This window comes from Electrona antarctica (assembly GCF_951216825.1).
Source record: "Electrona antarctica genome assembly, chromosome: 8".
NCBI classification, from domain to species: Eukaryota; Metazoa; Chordata; class Actinopteri; order Myctophiformes; family Myctophidae; genus Electrona; species Electrona antarctica.
The window spans coordinates 36,639,533-36,661,079 of NC_136789.1; the positions used below are offsets into that span (position 1 = coordinate 36,639,533).

A 21,547-nucleotide genomic window follows, 5' to 3' on the forward strand; every position below is an offset into this window, starting at 1 on the left:
TCGGTGTGAGCTCGCCACCATTGGTGTGTGAATGTGTGAAGTGAGGACGCTGGCATCGACTGTTGACCGCTTCACCCCCCAATGTATGAATGAATGAACCATGGTAAAGATTCACCTCTCAATGTATGAATGAATGAACCATTGTAAAGATTCACCTCTCAATGTATGAATGAATGAACCATGGTAAAGATTCACCTCTCAATGTATGAATGAATGAACCATTGTAAAGCGCTTTTAGGAAGTGGAAAAGCGCTATAAAAATGCAATTCATAAAACAGTCATGTATGTATGTAATAGGCTATGTAGTTGATCTGTCAGGCAGGCACAGTTTGACACAGCCAGACAGACAGACAGACAGACAGACAGACAGACAGACAGACAGACAGCCAGACAGACAGACAGACAGACAGACAGACAGACAGACAGACAGCCAGACAGACAGAATATTTCCTCATACCAGGTAGTTATCTTCAATCAACTGGCAATTCAAATATTCAAAATGTTCAGTGTGCGTGCGTGCGTGCGTGTGTGTGTGCGTGTGCGTGCGTGCGTGTGTGTGTGCGTGCGAGTGTGTGTATAAAACCTGACAGTGGAGAGTAGTTGTTCCATTCTCTCAGTACAAGAGGAAGACATAGCTAGAGTCTGCAACGCTGGTAGAAAACACTCGTCTCCACTGGTTTATTAATTCAACGTTTGGATCACTGGGATCTTCTTCAGGATTTTCTCTCCGTAACCATGAGTGTGTGTTGGAGTTGGACGGCGGTGGTGCTGCTGCTGCTCTGTGGAGCTCAGCGTGGACGAACCCAGCAGAACAACTTCTATGGAACTGTCATGACCTTTGACCCAAAGGACACGTACGAAAATGGAACTATGACGGTAAGTCAGGATTACCATTGATAATACAATTTGGGGGAAAACGAAAACTACAATTTAAAAAATAAGATACAATAAAATAAAAATAATAAATTAAAAAAAACATTTAGGTAACGGAAATAAAAAATATATATTTATTAAAGTATGTATAACTATTTTTCATGAATAAAATCAATTTTTGTACATTCTGTATGGTTGAGTATGTTAATCCAATATAAGTACAATTGGGGTGACTGTATTCTGTTTCCCTGCTCTTCAACTGAGACATTTTAGATCGTGTCTCACGTAGACTCTGGATCTGACACGAATAACACGAAAATAAAATAAACTAGTTCGGCAGCCGGGGTTGTGGGGTGGGGAATAGTCTTTTTGTATTGGCCTAAAATATTGTCTATATAAACATAGATTCATGAATCCACTTGCTGACTGGCTGTCAACAATTAGAAATTTGTTTTGATGTTTGTTGTTTGTTTGATGTTTGTTTTATAGGGGGTGATCCTACCATTAACATCCTATAAGGCAAAAATGACAAATCTTCATTATGCTTTAAGTAGCAAAAAACACTCGCTAGGCTAAGAACGGTCATAGCTGTCATCACAAATGTGATGAAATGTGATGAGGTCAGCACATTTTGGGCACATTTGGGCAAGTGACTATGGCAGTTTTTAGTCCAAGGAGTGTTTTTTGTGCAAAACTAATGCTTGGAATGGATTCAGAATAACGGAAACCCCCTAGTTTGACATGTCACAAGCTATCACGGAAACCCCCTAGTTTGACATGTCACAAGCTATCACGGAAACCCCCTAGTTTGACATGTCACAAGCTATCACGGAAACCCCCTAGTTTGACACGTCACATGCTATATAAACCATAATGACATTTTTTAAATCTTGCCTTATATAGGATGTTAATGGTAGGGTCACATATAAACCCCAATAGAGCGTCGCAGTCCCGCCCCCTTTCATGACGACGCCAGGCCCAAGAAATAATTCCCAATGCATTTTCCTCATAGATATTTCAAAAAGCATTCATTTCCTGGGCCCTGGTAGGGGGCGGGACTGTGACGCTCTATAAAACAATTTGCTCAACACTAACAGCCGGTCAGCAAGTGGATTCATGAATGTATATAGACAATATTTTAGGCCAATAAAAGACTATATACCAATTTCCCACTTTAAACAAAAGAAGCCGGTCGGCTGCCCGACTAAACACAGTTTAACTTCTTCTCAAACTGAAACATTATGTCTTTCTTTCTAATTAACTGTTAATTTTAATTGTTTTTTAAAAGAATTATTATATCTAACTATACTATATTATATTATATACTATACTAGAGTGTTGCAGTCCCGCCCCCGACGAGCGGCCCGGAAGACAATTTCCAATTATTTTTTCCCACAGACGTTTCAGAAAGACCTAAAGCCTCGGTCAAAGCCAACTCAGATGGTGACAAATCATGACAATAAACACATTTTTTTGGGCTGAACAAATTCGTTTTGCGTGTCTTGAGTGTACAGGGTTTGATAAGGTCAGAAAACATAATGGAATGTCAGGTCAGCTCCATATATGGAGATCTAAGGGTTTGAGGTCAGATGTAGAGTTGCTGGCCGGCTCCATATATGCAGATCTAGTTGATGATCCAGTCTTCTCCATGTATGGCTATCCAGGGTTTGATGTGCTCAGTGTCATGCATCTTCATACTGTATATGGAGACGCCCATATATGGAGCGTGTCACGAGGCGTTACCTGACTGACTAACTGACTGACGGGATACGCAGGTTTTCATAGTAAATTAAAATTATTCTGTGTCCGTATCAACCTACTGTAAACAGAGAGGATCAAAGTCATGTAGTGTAACCTTTATGATGTCATAATCTCCTAATTCCAGGTGGTTCTGCGCTATAAGAACGCCTTCACGTCCTGCTCACATTCAGACACATGGGGGTGTGGTCCTTATAGAGACTGTGGCAGTGAGAGCCACCTGGAGGTGAACACGGTGTATAACACCTCAGAGTGGTGTCAACGAGAGGGAATCATGACTCGACTGGTTCCTATCAACGCTCTCTTCTATATGCAGTGAGTGAAGAGAGATGCACTATGACACAACACACACCATTACGTGTGTGCGCGTGCGTGCGTGCGTGCGTGCATGCGTGTGTGCGTGTGTGTGTGTGTGCGCGTGTGTGTGTGGGTGCGTGTGTGTGTGTGTGTGTGTTGAGTTTATGACATGAATAAATGTGTTATTATACTTTTATCTGTCACTTTTTTAATAATAATAATAATAATAATAAAATCATCTCCCACAGGTTACAAGGTGGTAACTGGATAAATTACAATAACAACGCTGTGAGCTGGGAGGCGTGGACGCGTGTGAACCTCATGACCAGATCAGACACTGGGAAATCTGACAGGCCTCCTCAGACCACCATCATACCTTCACTACGGTAACATTACACACTGGTGTTATGTTCTGATATTATTAACATTAACATTAGACACTGGTGTTATGTTCTGATATTACTAACATTAACATTAGACACTGTTTTATTCATATATTACTAACAATTAACATAATACACTTGGATTTTTAGATGATGGATACAATTGTATGTCTAGATACCAATATGTATATAGACCCTACTATTTAAGATAACTGGAAAAGCTCAATGTGAATTCAGTTTGAGGCTAAATATTCCCATTATCATTTATACTAAAATATAATGATATAGTTGTAATACTAATATAACACTATACTACATACCTCTACTAATAAAGAAGTGTAAAAGACACTAATGATAAATGTCTCTCTTTGTCTCTCAGAGTTCCTTCTAACTGTGGGAGAAACTTCACCCTGTTAGCGTTTGACCCAGATGGAGACCTGGTTATATGTAGAGCATGGTCTCCTCTTCCTTCCATTCTCAACTTGTCACCTGTGAGTTCAATGTTTTTAATTTGTAAATAAGAACATAGATCACACCATCCTGATGCTAATACACAAATCTATGCTAATTTAATTCAGATGCGAACACATATTTTAAGTAACATTGCATTTATTTTAATCATGATTACGGTTATGATCAATCTGTACAGTTTTTCTCTACATCTCTTCTTAGAAATGTGACCCATTGTTTCCCATTATTTATTTTCTTTTTTTACTCTTCCTGTCCTTTCTCTCTTTCAGGATTGCACTTTGTCATTTACTGCCACCAACAGCAGTAATGAGGGTAACTACGTTGTCTGGTTGGAGATGCCTGACTATCCCAACCAGGATATCACCCTCACCCGCACTGATGGATCTCAGTACAATCACACTACCAGTTACTATCTCAGCCTTATACCTCTACAGTTTGTTATCAAAGGTACTCAGCACCCTCACATATAAACATTGACCATTGCAGCTCTATTTTCCTATAGGGGTTCCTGGCACCTCAACCAGTTAATGTGCTAATAAAGTGAATATAGATGATCTAATTAAATCAATAATCTAACCTAAACATAAAGCCATTAAAATGGTTATATTCCCTCCTTGTCATGTGGTCAGTGGATGGAGCAGTAGCCAGCTGTACAGAGGGACAGTATCTACCCAGGTTCCTGCCTCCCACCCCGGATAACAGGGCACAGCTCTACACCCCTGTTGGTCACACACTGGAAATCACCATCAGCACAGAGGCAACACTCTCCACGTGAGTACAATAAATATATCACCATCAGCACAGAGACAACACTCTCCACGTCAGTACAATAAATATATAACCATCACCACAGAGACAACACTCTCCACGTCAGTACAATAAATATATAACCATCACCACAGAGACAACACTCTCTATGTCAGTACAATAAATATATAACCATCACCACAGAGGCAACACTCTCTACGTGAGTACAATAAATATATAACCATCACCACAGAGGCAACACTCTTCACGTCAGTACAATAAATATATAACCATCACCACAGAGACAACACTCACTACGTCAGTACAATAAATATATAACCATCAACAGAGACAACACACTCAGAGTTCCACATTGAGGTCAACATCAATGCTAAGATTTCCTAGAAGCTTTCCATAAACCAAAAAAATCACACCCGTGTGAACTGAGTGGTGTAAGGTCTTATATAGCCTGTCCGACGTAATGAAATCATGTCTGATGTAATGAAATCACACCCGGGTGAACAGGGTGAACATAGCAACCATGCTCATTTTTTCTGCACTAACAAAGCCAGTTGTAGGAGTGGTTTACACCACTCAAAAAACTGTCTCTGAGGGTGTGTCTGAAATATTCCACTGACAACATGAAAGTTCAAATAATAGATTATTTTCGCGAGCCATGGTTGAGAACCCCTAGCTGTAGGGTGAAGTCACCACAGGGCAGGGCAGAGTGAGACACAGTACACAGGGCAGGGCAGAGTGAGACACAGTACACAGGACAGGGCAGAGTGAGACACAGTACACAGGACAGGGCAGAGTGAGACACAGTACACAGGGCAGAGTGAGACACAGTACACAGGGCAGAGTGAGACACAGTACACAGGGCAGGGCAGAGTGAGACACAGTACACAGGGCAGAGTGAGACACAGTACACAGCGCAGGGCAGAGTGAGACACAGTACACAACGCAGGGGCAGAGTGAGACACAGTACACAGGACAGGGCAGAGTGAGACACAGTACACAGGGCAGAGTGAGACACAGAACACAGGGCAGAGTGAGACACAGTACACAGGACAGGGCAGAGTGAGACACAGTACACAGGGCAGAGTGAGACACAGAACACAGGGCAGAGTGAGACACAGTACACTACACAGGGGCAGAGTGAGACACAGTACACAGCGCAGGGGCAGAGTGAGACACAGTACACAGCGCAGGGCAGAGTGAGACACAGTACACAGGACAGGGCAGAGTGAGACACAGTACACAGGACAGGGCAGAGTGAGACACAGTACACAGGGCAGAGTGAGACACAGTACACAGGGCAGAGTGAGACACAGTACACAGGGCAGGGCAGAGTGAGACACAGTACACAGGGCAGAGTGAGACACAGTACACAACGCAGGGGCAGAGTGAGACACAGTACACAGGACAGGGCAGAGTGAGACACAGTACACAGGGCAGAGTGAGACACAGAACACAGGGCAGAGTGAGACACAGTACACAGGACAGGGCAGAGTGAGACACAGTACACAGGGCAGAGTGAGACACAGAACACAGGGCAGAGTGAGACACAGTACACTACACAGGGGCAGAGTGAGACACAGTACACAGCGCAGGGGCAGAGTGAGACACAGTACACAGGGCAGGGCAGAGTGAGACACAGTACACAGGGCACGGCAGAGTGAGACACAGTACACAGTGCAGGGCAGAGTGAGACACAGTACACAGGGCAGGGCAGAGTGAGACACAGTACACAGCAGGGCAGGGCAGAGTGAGACACAGTACACAGGACAGGGCAGAGTGAGACACAGTACACAGCAGGGCAGGGCAGAGTGAGACACAGTACACAGGGCAGGGCAGAGTGAGACACAGTACACAGGACAGGGCAGAGTGAGACACAGTACACAGGGCAGGGCAGAGTGAGACACAGTACACAGGGCAGGGCAGAGTGAGACACAGTACACAGGGCAGGGCAGAGTGAGACACAGTACACAGTGCAGGGGCAGAGTGAGACACAGTACACAGGGCAGGGCAGAGTGAGACACAGGGCAGGGCAGAGTGAGACACAGTACACAGGGCAGGGCAGAGTGAGACACAGGGCAGGGCAGAGCAGAGTGAGACACAGTACACAGGGCAGGGCAGAGTGAGACACAGTACACAGTGCAGGGCAGAGTGAGACACAGGGCAGGGCAGAGTGAGACACAGTACACAGGACAGGGCAGAGTGAGACACAGTACACAGGGCAGAGTGAGACACAGTACACAGGGCAGAGTGAGACACAGTACACAGGGCAGGGCAGAGTGAGACACAGTACACAGGGCAGAGTGAGACACAGTACACAGCGCAGGGCAGAGTGAGACACAGTACACAACGCAGGGGCAGAGTGAGACACAGTACACAGGACAGGGCAGAGTGAGACACAGTACACAGGGCAGAGTGAGACACAGAACACAGGGCAGAGTGAGACACAGTACACAGGACAGGGCAGAGTGAGACACAGTACACAGGGCAGAGTGAGACACAGAACACAGGGCAGAGTGAGACACAGTACACTACACAGGGGCAGAGTGAGACACAGTACACAGCGCAGGGGCAGAGTGAGACACAGTACACAGCGCAGGGCAGAGTGAGACACAGTACACAGGACAGGGCAGAGTGAGACACAGTACACAGGACAGGGCAGAGTGAGACACAGTACACAGGGCAGAGTGAGACACAGTACACAGGGCAGGGCAGAGTGAGACACAGTACACAGGGCAGAGTGAGACACAGTACACAGCGCAGGGCAGAGTGAGACACAGTACACAACGCAGGGGCAGAGTGAGACACAGTACACAGGACAGGGCAGAGTGAGACACAGTACACAGGGCAGAGTGAGACACAGAACACAGGGCAGAGTGAGACACAGTACACAGGACAGGGCAGAGTGAGACACAGTACACAGGGCAGAGTGAGACACAGAACACAGGGCAGAGTGAGACACAGTACACTACACAGGGGCAGAGTGAGACACAGTACACAGCGCAGGGGCAGAGTGAGACACAGTACACAGGGCAGGGCAGAGTGAGACACAGTACACAGGGCACGGCAGAGTGAGACACAGTACACAGTGCAGGGCAGAGTGAGACACAGTACACAGGGCAGGGCAGAGTGAGACACAGTACACAGCAGGGCAGGGCAGAGTGAGACACAGTACACAGGACAGGGCAGAGTGAGACACAGTACACAGCAGGGCAGGGCAGAGTGAGACACAGTACACAGGGCAGGGCAGAGTGAGACACAGTACACAGGACAGGGCAGAGTGAGACACAGTACACAGTGCAGGGCAGAGTGAGACACAGTACACAGGACAGGGCAGAGTGAGACACAGTACACAGCAGGGCAGGGCAGAGTGAGACACAGTACACAGGGCAGGGCAGAGTGAGACACAGTACACAGGACAGGGCAGAGTGAGACACAGTACACAGGGCAGGGCAGAGTGAGACACAGTACACAGGGCAGGGCAGAGTGAGACACAGTACACAGGGCAGGGCAGAGTGAGACACAGTACACAGTGCAGGGGCAGAGTGAGACACAGTACACAGGGCAGGGCAGAGTGAGACACAGGGCAGGGCAGAGTGAGACACAGTACACAGGGCAGGGCAGAGTGAGACACAGGGCAGGGCAGAGCAGAGTGAGACACAGTACACAGGGCAGGGCAGAGTGAGACACAGTACACAGTGCAGGGCAGAGTGAGACACAGGGCAGGGCAGAGTGAGACACAGTACACAGGACAGGGCAGAGTGAGACACAGTACACAGGGCAGAGTGAGACACAGTACACAGGGCAGAGTGAGACACAGTACACAGGGCAGGGCAGAGTGAGACACAGTACACAGGGCAGAGTGAGACACAGTACACAGCGCAGGGCAGAGTGAGACACAGTACACAACGCAGGGGCAGAGTGAGACACAGTACACAGGACAGGGCAGAGTGAGACACAGTACACAGGGCAGAGTGAGACACAGAACACAGGGCAGAGTGAGACACAGTACACAGGACAGGGCAGAGTGAGACACAGTACACAGGGCAGAGTGAGACACAGAACACAGGGCAGAGTGAGACACAGTACACTACACAGGGGCAGAGTGAGACACAGTACACAGCGCAGGGGCAGAGTGAGACACAGTACACAGCGCAGGGCAGAGTGAGACACAGTACACAGGACAGGGCAGAGTGAGACACAGTACACAGGACAGGGCAGAGTGAGACACAGTACACAGGGCAGAGTGAGACACAGTACACAGGGCAGGGCAGAGTGAGACACAGTACACAGGGCAGAGTGAGACACAGTACACAGCGCAGGGCAGAGTGAGACACAGTACACAACGCAGGGGCAGAGTGAGACACAGTACACAGGACAGGGCAGAGTGAGACACAGTACACAGGGCAGAGTGAGACACAGAACACAGGGCAGAGTGAGACACAGTACACAGGACAGGGCAGAGTGAGACACAGTACACAGGGCAGAGTGAGACACAGAACACAGGGCAGAGTGAGACACAGTACACTACACAGGGGCAGAGTGAGACACAGTACACAGCGCAGGGGCAGAGTGAGACACAGTACACAGGGCAGGGCAGAGTGAGACACAGTACACAGGGCACGGCAGAGTGAGACACAGTACACAGTGCAGGGCAGAGTGAGACACAGTACACAGGGCAGGGCAGAGTGAGACACAGTACACAGCAGGGCAGGGCAGAGTGAGACACAGTACACAGGACAGGGCAGAGTGAGACACAGTACACAGCAGGGCAGGGCAGAGTGAGACACAGTACACAGGGCAGGGCAGAGTGAGACACAGTACACAGGACAGGGCAGAGTGAGACACAGTACACAGTGCAGGGCAGAGTGAGACACAGGACAGGGCAGAGTGAGACACAGTACACAGGGCAGAGTGAGACACAGTACACAGTGCAGGGCAGAGTGAGACAGTACACAGGGCAGGGCAGAGTGAGACACAGTACACAGGGCAGGGCAGAGTGAGACACAGTACACAGGGCAGGGCAGAGTGAGACACAGTACACAGTGCAGGGGCAGAGTGAGACACAGTACACAGGGCAGGGCAGAGTGAGACACAGGGCAGGGCAGAGTGAGACACAGTACACAGGGCAGGGCAGAGTGAGACACAGGGCAGGGCAGAGCAGAGTGAGACACAGTACACAGGGCAGGGCAGAGTGAGACACAGTACACAGTGCAGGGCAGAGTGAGACACAGGGCAGGGCAGAGTGAGACACAGTACACAGGGCAGGGCAGAGTGAGACACAGTACACAGGGCAGGGCAGAGTGAGACACAGTACACAGTGCAGGGCAGAGTGAGACACAGGGCATGGCAGAGTGAGACACAGTACACATGGCAGAGTGAGACACAGTACACAGTGCAGGGCAGAGTGAGACACAGTACACAGGGCAGGGCAGAGTGAGACACAGTACACAGGGCAGGGCAGAGTGAGACACAGTACACAGCAGGGCAGAGTGAGACACAGTACACAGCCCAGGGCAGAGTGAGACACAGTACACAGGGCAGGGCAGAGTGAGACACAGTACACAGGGCAGGGCAGAGTGAGACACAGTACACAGGGCAGGGCAGAGTGAGACACAGTACACAGCAGGGCAGGGCAGAGTGAGACACAGTACACAGGGCAGGGCAGAGTGAGACACAGTACACAGGGCAGAGTGAGACACAGTACACAGGGCAGGGCAGAGTGAGACACAGTACACAGGGCAGGGCAGAGTGAGACACAGGGCATGGCAGAGTGAGACACAGTACACATGGCAGAGTGAGACACAGTACACATGGCAGAGTGAGATACAGTACACAGTGCAGGGCAGAGTGAGACACAGTACACAGGGCAGGGCAGAGTGAGACACAGTACACAGGGCAGAGTGAGACACAGTACACAGTGCAGGGCAGAGTGAGACACAGTACACAGGGCAGGGCAGAGTGAGACACAGTACACAGGGCAGGGCAGAGTGAGACACAGTACACAGCAGGGCAGAGTGAGACACAGTACACAGCCCAGGGCAGAGTGAGACACAGTACACAGGGCAGGGCAGAGTGAGACACAGTACACAGCAGGGCAGGGCAGAGTGAGACACAGTACACAGCAGGGCAGAGTGAGACACAGTACACAGGGCAGAGTGAGACACAGTACACAGTGCAGGGGCAGAGTGAGACACAGTACACAGGGCAGAGTGAGACACAGTACACAGTGCAGGGGCAGAGTGAGACACAGTACACAGGGCAGGGCAGAGTGAGACACAGTACACAGTGCAGGGGCAGAGTGAGACACAGGGCAGGGCAGAGTGAGACACAGTACACAGTGCAGGGCAGAGTGAGACACAGTACACAGTGCAGGGCAGAGTGAGACACAGGGCAGGGCAGAGTGAGACACAGTACACAGGGCAGGGCAGAGTGAGACACAGTACACAGGGCAGAGTGAGACACAGTACACAGGGCAGGGGCAGAGTGAGACACAGTACACAGCCCAGGGCAGAGTGAGACACAGTACACAGGGCAGGGCAGAGTGAGACACAGTACACATCGCAGGGGCAGAGTGAGACACAGTACACAGGGCAGAGTGAGACACAGTACACAGGGCAGGGGCAGAGTGAGACACAGTACACAGCCCAGGGCAGAGTGAGACACAGTACACAGGGCAGAGTGAGACACAGTACACAGGGCAGGGGCAGAGTGAGACACAGTACACAGCCCAGGGCAGAGTGAGACACAGTACACAGGGCAGGGCAGAGTGAGACACAGTACACAACGCAGGGGCTGAGTGAGACACAGTACACAGCGCAGGGCAGAGTGAGACACAGAACACAGGGCAGGGCAGAGTGAGACACAGAACACAGGGCAGGGCAGAGTGAGACACAGTACACAGGACAGAGTGAGACACAATACACAGGGCAGGGCAGAGTGAGACACAGTACACAGGGCAGGGCAGAGTGAGACACAGTACACAGGGCAGAGTGAGACACAGTACACAGCGCAGGGCAGAGTGAGACACAGGGCAGGGCAGAGCAGAGTGAGACACAGTACACAGGGCAGGGCAGAGTGAGACACAGTACACAGGGCAGGGCAGAGTGAGACACAGTACACAGCGCAGGGCAGAGTGAGACACAGGGCAGGGCAGAGTGAGACACAGTACACAGTGCAGGGCAGAGTGAGACACAGGGCAGGGCAGAGTGAGACACAGTACACAGTGCAGGGCAGAGTGAGACACAGGGCATGGCAGAGTGAGACACAGTACACAGGGCAGGGCAGAGTGAGACACAGTACACAGGGCAGGGCAGAGTGAGACACAGGGCATGGCAGAGTGAGACACAGTACACAGTGCAGGGCAGAGTGAGACACAGTACACAGGGCAGGGCAGAGTGAGACACAGTACACAGGGCAGGGCAGAGTGAGACACAGTACACAGGGCAGGGGCAGAGTGAGACACAGTACACAGCCCAGGGCAGAGTGAGACACAGTACACAGGGCAGGGGCAGAGTGAGACACAGTACACAGGGCAGAGTGAGACACAGTACACAGGGCAGAGTGAGACACAGTACACAGGGCAGGGGCAGAGTGAGACACAGTACACAGCCCAGGGCAGAGTGAGACACAGTACACAGGGCAGAGTGAGACACAGTACACAGGGCAGGGGCAGAGTGAGACACAGTACACAGCCCAGGGCAGAGTGAGACACAGTACACAGGGCAGGGCAGAGTGAGACACAGTACACAACGCAGGGGCTGAGTGAGACACAGTACACAGCGCAGGGCAGAGTGAGACACAGAACACAGGGCAGGGCAGAGTGAGACACAGAACACAGGGCAGGGCAGAGTGAGACACAGTACACAGGACAGAGTGAGACACAATACACAGGGCAGGGCAGAGTGAGACACAGGGCAGCGCAGAGCAGAGTGAGACACAGTACACAGGGCAGGGCAGAGTGAGACACAGTACACAGGGCAGGGCAGAGTGAGACACAGTACACAGGGCAGGGCAGAGTGAGACACAGTACACAGCGCAGGGCAGAGTGAGACACAGGGCAGGGCAGAGTGAGACACAGTACACAGTGCAGGGCAGAGTGAGACACAGGGCAGGGCAGAGTGAGACACAGTACACAGTGCAGGGCAGAGTGAGACACAGGGCATGGCAGAGTGAGACACAGTACACAGGGCAGGGCAGAGTGAGACACAGTACACAGGACAGGGCAGAGTGAGACACAGTACACAGGGCAGGGCAGAGTGAGACACAGTACACAGTGCAGGGCAGAGTGAGACACAGTACACATGGCAGAGTGAGACACAGTACACAGGGCAGGGCAGAGTGAGACACAGTACACATCGCAGGGGCAGAGTGAGACACAGTACACAGGGCAGAGTGAGACACAGTACACAGGGCAGAGTGAGACACAGTACACAGGGCAGGGGCAGAGTGAGACACAGTACACAGCCCAGGGCAGAGTGAGACACAGTACACAGGGCAGAGTGAGACACAGTACACAGGGCAGGGGCAGAGTGAGACACAGTACACAGCCCAGGGCAGAGTGAGACACAGTACACAGGGCAGGGCAGAGTGAGACACAGTACACAACGCAGGGGCTGAGTGAGACACAGTACACAGCGCAGGGCAGAGTGAGACACAGAACACAGGGCAGGGCAGAGTGAGACACAGAACACAGGGCAGGGCAGAGTGAGACACAGTACACAGGACAGAGTGAGACACAATACACAGGGCAGGGCAGAGTGAGACACAGTACACAGGGCAGGGCAGAGTGAGACACAGTACACAGGGCAGAGTGAGACACAGTACACAGCGCAGGGCAGAGTGAGACACAGGGCAGGGCAGAGCAGAGTGAGACACAGTACACAGGGCAGGGCAGAGTGAGACACAGTACACAGCGCAGGGCAGAGTGAGACACAGTACACAGTGCAGGGCAGAGTGAGACACAGGGCAGGGCAGAGTGAGACACAGTACACAGTGCAGGGCAGAGTGAGACACAGGGCATGGCAGAGTGAGACACAGTACACAGGGCAGGGCAGAGTGAGACACAGTACACAGGGCAGGGCAGAGTGAGACACAGGGCATGGCAGAGTGAGACACAGTACACAGTGCAGGGCAGAGTGAGACACAGTACACAGGGCAGGGCAGAGTGAGACACAGTACACAGGGCAGGGCAGAGTGAGACACAGTACACAGGGCAGGGGCAGAGTGAGACACAGTACACAGCCCAGGGCAGAGTGAGACACAGTACACAGGGCAGGGCAGAGTGAGACACAGTACACATCGCAGGGGCAGAGTGAGACACAGTACACAGGGCAGAGTGAGACACAGTACACAGGGCAGAGTGAGACACAGTACACAGGGCAGGGGCAGAGTGAGACACAGTACACAGCCCAGGGCAGAGTGAGACACAGTACACAGGGCAGAGTGAGACACAGTACACAGGGCAGGGGCAGAGTGAGACACAGTACACAGCCCAGGGCAGAGTGAGACACAGTACACAGGGCAGGGCAGAGTGAGACACAGTACACAACGCAGGGGCTGAGTGAGACACAGTACACAGCGCAGGGCAGAGTGAGACACAGAACACAGGGCAGGGCAGAGTGAGACACAGAACACAGGGCAGGGCAGAGTGAGACACAGTACACAGGACAGAGTGAGACACAATACACAGGGCAGGGCAGAGTGAGACACAGTACACAGGGCAGAGTGAGACACAGTACACAGCGCAGAGCAGAGTGAGACACAGTACACAGGGCAGGGCAGAGTGAGACACAGTACACAGGGCAGGGCAGAGTGAGACACAGTACACAGGGCAGGGCAGAGTGAGACACAGTACACAGCGCAGGGCAGAGTGAGACACAGGGCAGGGCAGAGTGAGACACAGTACACAGTGCAGGGCAGAGTGAGACACAGGGCAGGGCAGAGTGAGACACAGTACACAGTGCAGGGCAGAGTGAGACACAGGGCATGGCAGAGTGAGACACAGTACACAGGGCAGGGCAGAGTGAGACACAGTACACAGGACAGGGCAGAGTGAGACACAGTACACAGGGCAGGGCAGAGTGAGACACAGTACACAGTGCAGGGCAGAGTGAGACACAGTACACATGGCAGAGTGAGACACAGTACACAGGGCAGGGCAGAGTGAGACACAGTACACAGGGCAGGGCAGAGTGAGACACAGTACACAGTGCAGGGCAGAGTGAGACACAGTACACATGGCAGAGTGAGACACAGTACACAGGGCAGGGCAGAGTGAGACACAGTACACAGGGCAGGGCAGAGTGAGACACAGTACACAGGGCAGGGCAGAGTGAGACACAGTACACAGTGCAGGGCAGAGTGAGACACAGTACACAGGGCAGGGCAGAGTGAGACACAGTACACAGGGCAGGGCAGAGTGAGACACAGTACACAGGGCAGGGCAGAGTGAGACACAGCGCAGGGCAGAGTGAGACACAGGGCAGGGCAGAGTGAGACACAGGGCAGGGCAGAGTGAGACACAGTACACAGTGCAGGGCAGAGACAGGCTAAACAGGGCAGAGTGAGACACAGTACACAGGGCAGGGCAGAGTGAGACACAGTACACAGGGCAGGGCAGAGTGAGACACAGTACACAGGGCAGAGTGAGACACAGTACACAGGGCAGGGCAGAGTGAGACACAGTACACAGGACAGGGCAGAGTGAGACACAGGGCAGGGCAGAGTGAGACACAGTACACAGTGCAGTGCAGAGACAGGCTAAACAGGGCAGAGTGTGACACACAGTCACCATAATTGTCTGGAATAAAACTCCAGACAATTTCTTTGCTAAATTATTCACATATGGTTTTATCTATTGTCAAAGAATCACCCACATGCATGCTGTCACTCCCAGTGATGTCTTCAAAACGAGTCAGCTTTTTCTTTGGACTGGTGGCTTTATTTCGAGCAACTTTCTTTCTCAAAAGCCAACGTAAAACTGACAAATGGAAACAAACAGTGATCAGATTCAGAACAACAATAAATGAAGCATAGAGCACATAAATATACGAAAATACACAAACAAATATTCACCTCACTGGCTGCACATGGGGATCAAAGGGAATGAAGGAGGAAACCCACAATAACATCAAAAGCAACCCAGACTGTGGCAGCGGTGGCCGAACGGATAGCGGAGCGGTCTTGATACCGGAAGGTCGCCAGTTCGAATCAGCGGTCCGACACGTTAAAATTACCACCGCTGAAGTGCCCTTGAACAAGGCATTGAACCACTAAGATGAAATGTGTTCTATGAGCAGGGCCTGGCTGGAAACAAGTTCTTGAGCTTAGCCCAGATACCCTGGGTAAATATAGTAATCATTTCATTTCATTTCATTTCACACAATTGATAAATTAGACTCATAACCAAATGCAATAAAACTTAAATCTTGACAAGCAAACAGAAAATATTGACACAGAAACAAACAAACGAACCTTAACATGGTGACACGCTGTTGTCAAACAAACCTCCGTCTGCCCACTTCAGACGGAAGCCTACAAGGCTCGTCAGGCATGATAACTTGACACCATATATGGTCATAAGACCGGAAATGACGAAATTAAACTCTGCAACAAATACATACATGACCTACATGACCAACAAACCAAATAAGAAATAACAAAAATACTGCCAAACACATCATTCTGGCAGCTAAATATGCCATTTTTAGACCTGGTTTACTTTGGTTGTTGCCTGTAGTCAGTCTACCTGATGTTGAAATATTGGTTTGTAAAATAATATTTTCTACTTTCCCTTCCAATTGTCACAGACAGTTTAAATGATGGATGTTTTATACTAGATTTATAAGGTCACATGACAACTTACGCACTCGCTCATCCCCGTTCTCCCTCTCTCCTTCTGATCTCTTTCCACTGTCTCCCTATCTCCTTCTGATCCTACTATGCAGTCAAACAGGAATATGTTCACTTCCCACACGTCATTTAGTCATTTTCAGACACGCCATAACTTTAACGCTAACCCTGGATAGCTTGCTGTAACGTTTCATACAGAAACAAGGCTGGCAGACCTCAGAACAAATGGATCGAAAGGCATTTTAATAATTAGTAGTAGAATTGACACAGACATGACAACAAAATTCAACAAAACCATTTCATTGATTTTAAAAGCATTTCATTGCTTACAGTAAAGACATTATATCACCAGGGGTGTGGATCCATTTGGGGTTCTTGGCACAAAAGGTTGAGATCCAGAATCACTGATCTAAAGGGTTTCTGAACATCTGACATATTGAATGAAGTAATGTATTAGTTAGTGTTTTGTTGTCCTATGATGTCCCCAGCGTTGCTAAAGACTTTTGACCTCATGTTACCTTGTTTGCTGGTGTTGTAGGGTCTCTGAGCTGTTGTTCAGTGGACCTCATGTTCTCTTGTTTGCTGGTGTTGTAGGGTCTCTGAGCTGCTGTTCAGTGGACCTCATGTTCTCTTGTTTGCTGGTGTTGTAGGGTCTCTGAGCTGCTGTTCAGTGGACCTCATGTTGTCTTGTTTGCTGGTGTTGTAGGGTCTCTGAGCTGCTGTTCAGTGGACCTCATGTTGTCTTGTTTGCTGGTGTTGTAGGGTCTCTGAGCTGCTGTTCAGTGGACCTCATGTTGTCTTGTTTGCTGGTGTTGTAGGGTCTCTGAGCTGCTGTTCAGTGGACCTCATGCTGTCTTGTTTGCTGGTGTTGTAGGGTCTCTGAGCTGCTGTTCAGTGGACCTCATGTTGTCTTGTTTGCTGGTGTTGTAGGGTCTCTGAGCTGCTGTTCAGTGGACCTAATGTTCTCTTGTTTGCTGGTGTTGTAGGGTCTCTGAGCTGCTGTTCAGTGGACCTAATGTTCTCTTGTTTGCTGGTGCTGTAGGGTCTCTGAGCTGCTGTTCAGTGGACCTCACAACATGGAGCTGACTGGACCAGCACAGGGACAGTTCATCCTGAGATGGACACCATCACAGTCAGAGGATGGAGAACATCACCCTGTCTGCTTTGTTGCTCAGACCAACAGGTCAGCGTCTGTCTGTCTGTCTGTCTGTCTGTCTGTCTGTCTGTCTGTCTGTCTGTCTGTCTGTCTGTCTGTCTGTCTGTCTAACCATTTTAATATGTATTCACCTTTTGAATAGCTTACACACATCACATGAAAACCATGAAGATAAAACTAAACTCCTGTTCATTAAACATGTCTGTTTTCTCAGTGCGTCCACATATCAGTCGGAGCTTCGCTGTGTCATTGTCAGTGTCTCAAACGGTGGGTGAAACTACACCTGTTTACTAAAGCACCATGTTTCACATTCCATCAGTGATACCACCTGGAGTGAGGAGGCTCCACTTAAACCTTTATGTTCTCCATCTGGTGTGAGGAGGCTCCACTTAAACCTTTATGTTCTCCATCTGGTGTGAGGAGGCTCCACTTAAACCTTTATGTTCTCCATCTGGTGTGAGGAGGCTCCACTTAAACCTTTATGTTCTCCATCTGGTGTGAGGAGGCTCCACTTAAACCTTTATGTTCTCCATCTGGTGTGAGGAGGCTCCACTTAAACCTTTATGTTCTCCATCTGGTGTGAGGAGGCTCCACTTAAACCTTTATGTTCTCCACCTGGTGTGAGGAGGCTCCACTTAAACCTTTATGTTCTCCATCTGGTGTGAGGAGGCTCCACTTAAACCTTTATGTTCTCCATCTGGTGTGAGGAGGCTCCACTTAAACCTTTATGTTCTCCAACTGGTGTGAGGAGGCTCCACTTAAACCTTTATGTTCTCCACCTGGTGTGAGGAGGCTCCACTTAAACCTTTATGTTCTCCACCTGGTGTGAGGAGGCTCCACTTAAACCTTTATGTTCTCCACCTGGTGTGAGGAGGCTCCACTTAAACCTTTATGTTCTCCATCTGGTGTGAGGAGGCTCCACTTAAACCTTTATGTTCTCCATCTGGTGTGAGGAGGCTCCACTTAAACCTTTATGTTCTCCACCCGCAGCGCCTGCAACCACCACACCAGCTGCTACTACACCCATGAACCCACCTGCTACTACACCCATGAACCCTCCTGCTACTACACCCATGAACCCTCCTGCTACTACACCCATGAACCCTCCTGCTACTACACCCATGAACCCTCCTGCTACTACACCCATGACACCTCCGACTACAGAAACTGCAACACCACCTACTTGTACAACCATGGCCCCACCACCACCACCCGTTAAACCATGTGAGAGTCTGTTCTGTGGTGGCCCGAACACCATCCGTTTCTCCTACTTCACTTATATCTTAACGCTTGTGCTGATTCTGTGCAGCACGGCTGGTTTTGCATAAGGGCTCTTTGAGTTATTTAAGTTGCCCACGGGAAACCTCTCTTTACATTGCTTTTTATTTCATTTTTTATTTTTATTTTTTTCTTTGCATGGCACCAGGCCTACATAGGCTATCACCAATGATGAGCTAAGATGCTAAGAGGTGTGTGTGCTTCATGTTGCTGAGCTGTCATTAGCGTAGCAGACTAGCAGCAGTGCTATCTGAGGGCTCCAGACAGTATGCCGTGATTGGCGTAGCAGCATCAGCTGAGGTGTGTAGTTTGATGTGATTGGTCTGCTTTTGTATAGGGAGGTGTGTAGTTTGATGTGATTGGTCTGCTTTTGTATAGGGAGGTGTGTAGTTTGATGTGATTGGTCTGCTTTTGTATAGGGAAGTTGACACTGGGATCAGACAGACGGGCTGGGCACACCAGAACCTCCATGCGCGGCCAAAGGAAGCTGTCTGCTGGGGTCTCTTCCGGGTTTTTAGACAGCTGGTGGATGAAATGAAGCTCCGCCCACCCAATGAAGCTCCACCCACCCAATGAAGCTCCACCCACCCAATGAAGCTCCACCCACACGGCTGAATGCTGCGTCGGCCAGATTCCTGGAAAAGCAGCTTGCCCCAGCGGCATTCTGCCTTGTGGGTGGAGCTTCATTTCCATCCACCAGCTGTCTAAAAACCCGGAAATGACGCAAAAGACAGCTTCTTTTGTCCGCGCATGGGATCTTAAGTGTAGACACAGCCAGACCATGGGATCTTAAGTGTAGACACAGCCAGACCAACCCTCTTACAGACCATGGGATCTTAAGTGTAGACACAGCCAGACCAACCCTCTTACAGACCATGGGATCTTAAGTGTAGACACAGCCAGACCAACCCTCTTACAGACCATGGGATCTTAAGTGTAGACACAGCCAGACCATGGGATCTTAAGATCTTAACCCTCTTACAGACTGCAGCCGCCTTCTGTGACATCATGTCATAAACAGCTTGAAATGTTTAGATATTATGGGCTCTATTTTCATCAGATCTAAACTCCTTTACCTTTTTTTTGTTTTACTACTTTGAAAAACATGTTTGAATCTACAAGCTCACAACATGTCGATGTAGATCGGCTGGTTTAACTATTAAACATTTATTTTCACAATAGTATAAAACAAAGGTATAGTAGGGGAGCCTATCAATCAAATTTTGATGCCCGTGATTTTGGAATGTTAATTTTTGGAGACAGGTATATCTTGATTCTTGGGGTTACCAGAATGCCAAAAAAACATGTCTCCAATTTTTTATGTCAGGTTTAGCATGTTTAATTAGCATAATTAGCTAATAAATTGTCAAAAACGGAAATGGCAATAACTTTGCTTCTAGGTAACTTATAAAGGTGATCTAAGAGTCTGAGTCCATGTTTGTGATGTCCAGATATTCATCTGTTACCATTGTGAAGTCATACAACCTTTCCTAATTAGCATAATTGCCATACATTATGCAAAAACGAGGTGAACATCAGCAAATTGCTGCATGTTTTACTTTTAGTCAACTTTGAAAGCTTCTCACAGACTTCAAGTGTATGTTTACAACTCCAGGAATAATTATCATCCTATGAATAAATCATGCAACCTTTTGTCTATGTAATAATTATGTAATAATCACACCAAAACCAGAAATAGCTGTATTTCTTTGCTTTAAGTTAATTAATACGCATGATCTTACAGACAGTGTAAGTCTGTTTGCATGTCTAGAAAATATTAGAAGCGACCTCGCACTAAAGGGCTGGGCGAGTGCTGGTGCTTTGGAATGGGGGGTCAGATCAACATATCTGCCTGGGTCATGACAGACTGCTGGGCGAGTGCTGGTGCTTTGGCATGGGGGGTCAGATCAACATATGGAATGTATTCTGAACTGGCCATATATGGAGCGTGTCTTGAGTGTACAGGGTTTGATGAGGTCAGATCAACATATGGAATGTCAGAACAGGTCAGCTCCATATAGAGATCTAATTTAATTTTCGGGCCTGTTGAGAACTTTGGGGCAGGCCCGTCCATAATTTCCTAAAGGCGACCTGCAGTCGCAAGAAAGAACAATATGGGAAATGGTCACAGAATTATCAGATTGTTTATTCTAATATTTACAGAAAGTTTTGAAAATTGAAGGGTCTCCATCTTCGTCGTCATCGTCAATCCCCAACAGATGTGCCTTGCTTACCACACACCTCTAATCATCTGCCCCACACATGCACATCTCAGAGCAGTTCAAATTTTAGATCGACAAGAACAATGTGATATGCACTGTGATTTCTTGCAGACACATTTGATCAGTTGGGTAATGGTGGCTGGCCCGTGGGTATCCCGTGTTGTGACTGGCACCAGTTGAGCTCCCTCAGCCTCCCATCCATATTCAGTTGCTGGTGGCATCTGTGGGTTAGGTACGTGCTGCGTCAGAACTGAGCCTTTTTGTAGCTCATAGTATATACAGTAGCAACTGCAGATACCACCTCCACAGGACACCTGTTTAGACCTGGCCAACAGGTTAAATTCCCTGGAGCTGTCTGATCAGCTCCAGAGACGGCATGGAACCCTGGTAAGGCTGAAGTCCTCGTTTTACCCAGTGCCTGCACTACTGGCTCCAGCGATGATACGTTTTTTGTTCCCCACACCGGTGATGAAATAGATGTCCTTGCACAG

The 21,547-nt window shown here is 49.3% G+C and overlaps 1 protein-coding gene across 1 annotated transcript; it reads left to right on the forward strand.

Moving 5' to 3' along the window:
• Nucleotides 1-735: 735 nt before the first annotated feature.
• Nucleotides 736-19,327, forward strand: LOC306928039 (uncharacterized protein; the record flags this gene model as incomplete). The annotated part of the gene is made up of 10 exons (XM_079507959.1): nucleotides 736-876; nucleotides 2,759-2,946; nucleotides 3,177-3,314; nucleotides 3,691-3,802; nucleotides 4,052-4,229; nucleotides 4,412-4,553; nucleotides 17,443-17,583; nucleotides 17,771-17,823; nucleotides 18,547-19,134; nucleotides 19,176-19,327. The coding sequence occupies 9 exons, from the start codon at nucleotides 736-738 to the stop codon at nucleotides 18,882-18,884; spliced, it is 1,431 nt and encodes a 476-aa protein (XP_079364085.1). The 3' UTR covers nucleotides 18,885-19,134; nucleotides 19,176-19,327.
• Between the last annotated feature and the right edge of the window lie 2,220 nt (nucleotides 19,328-21,547).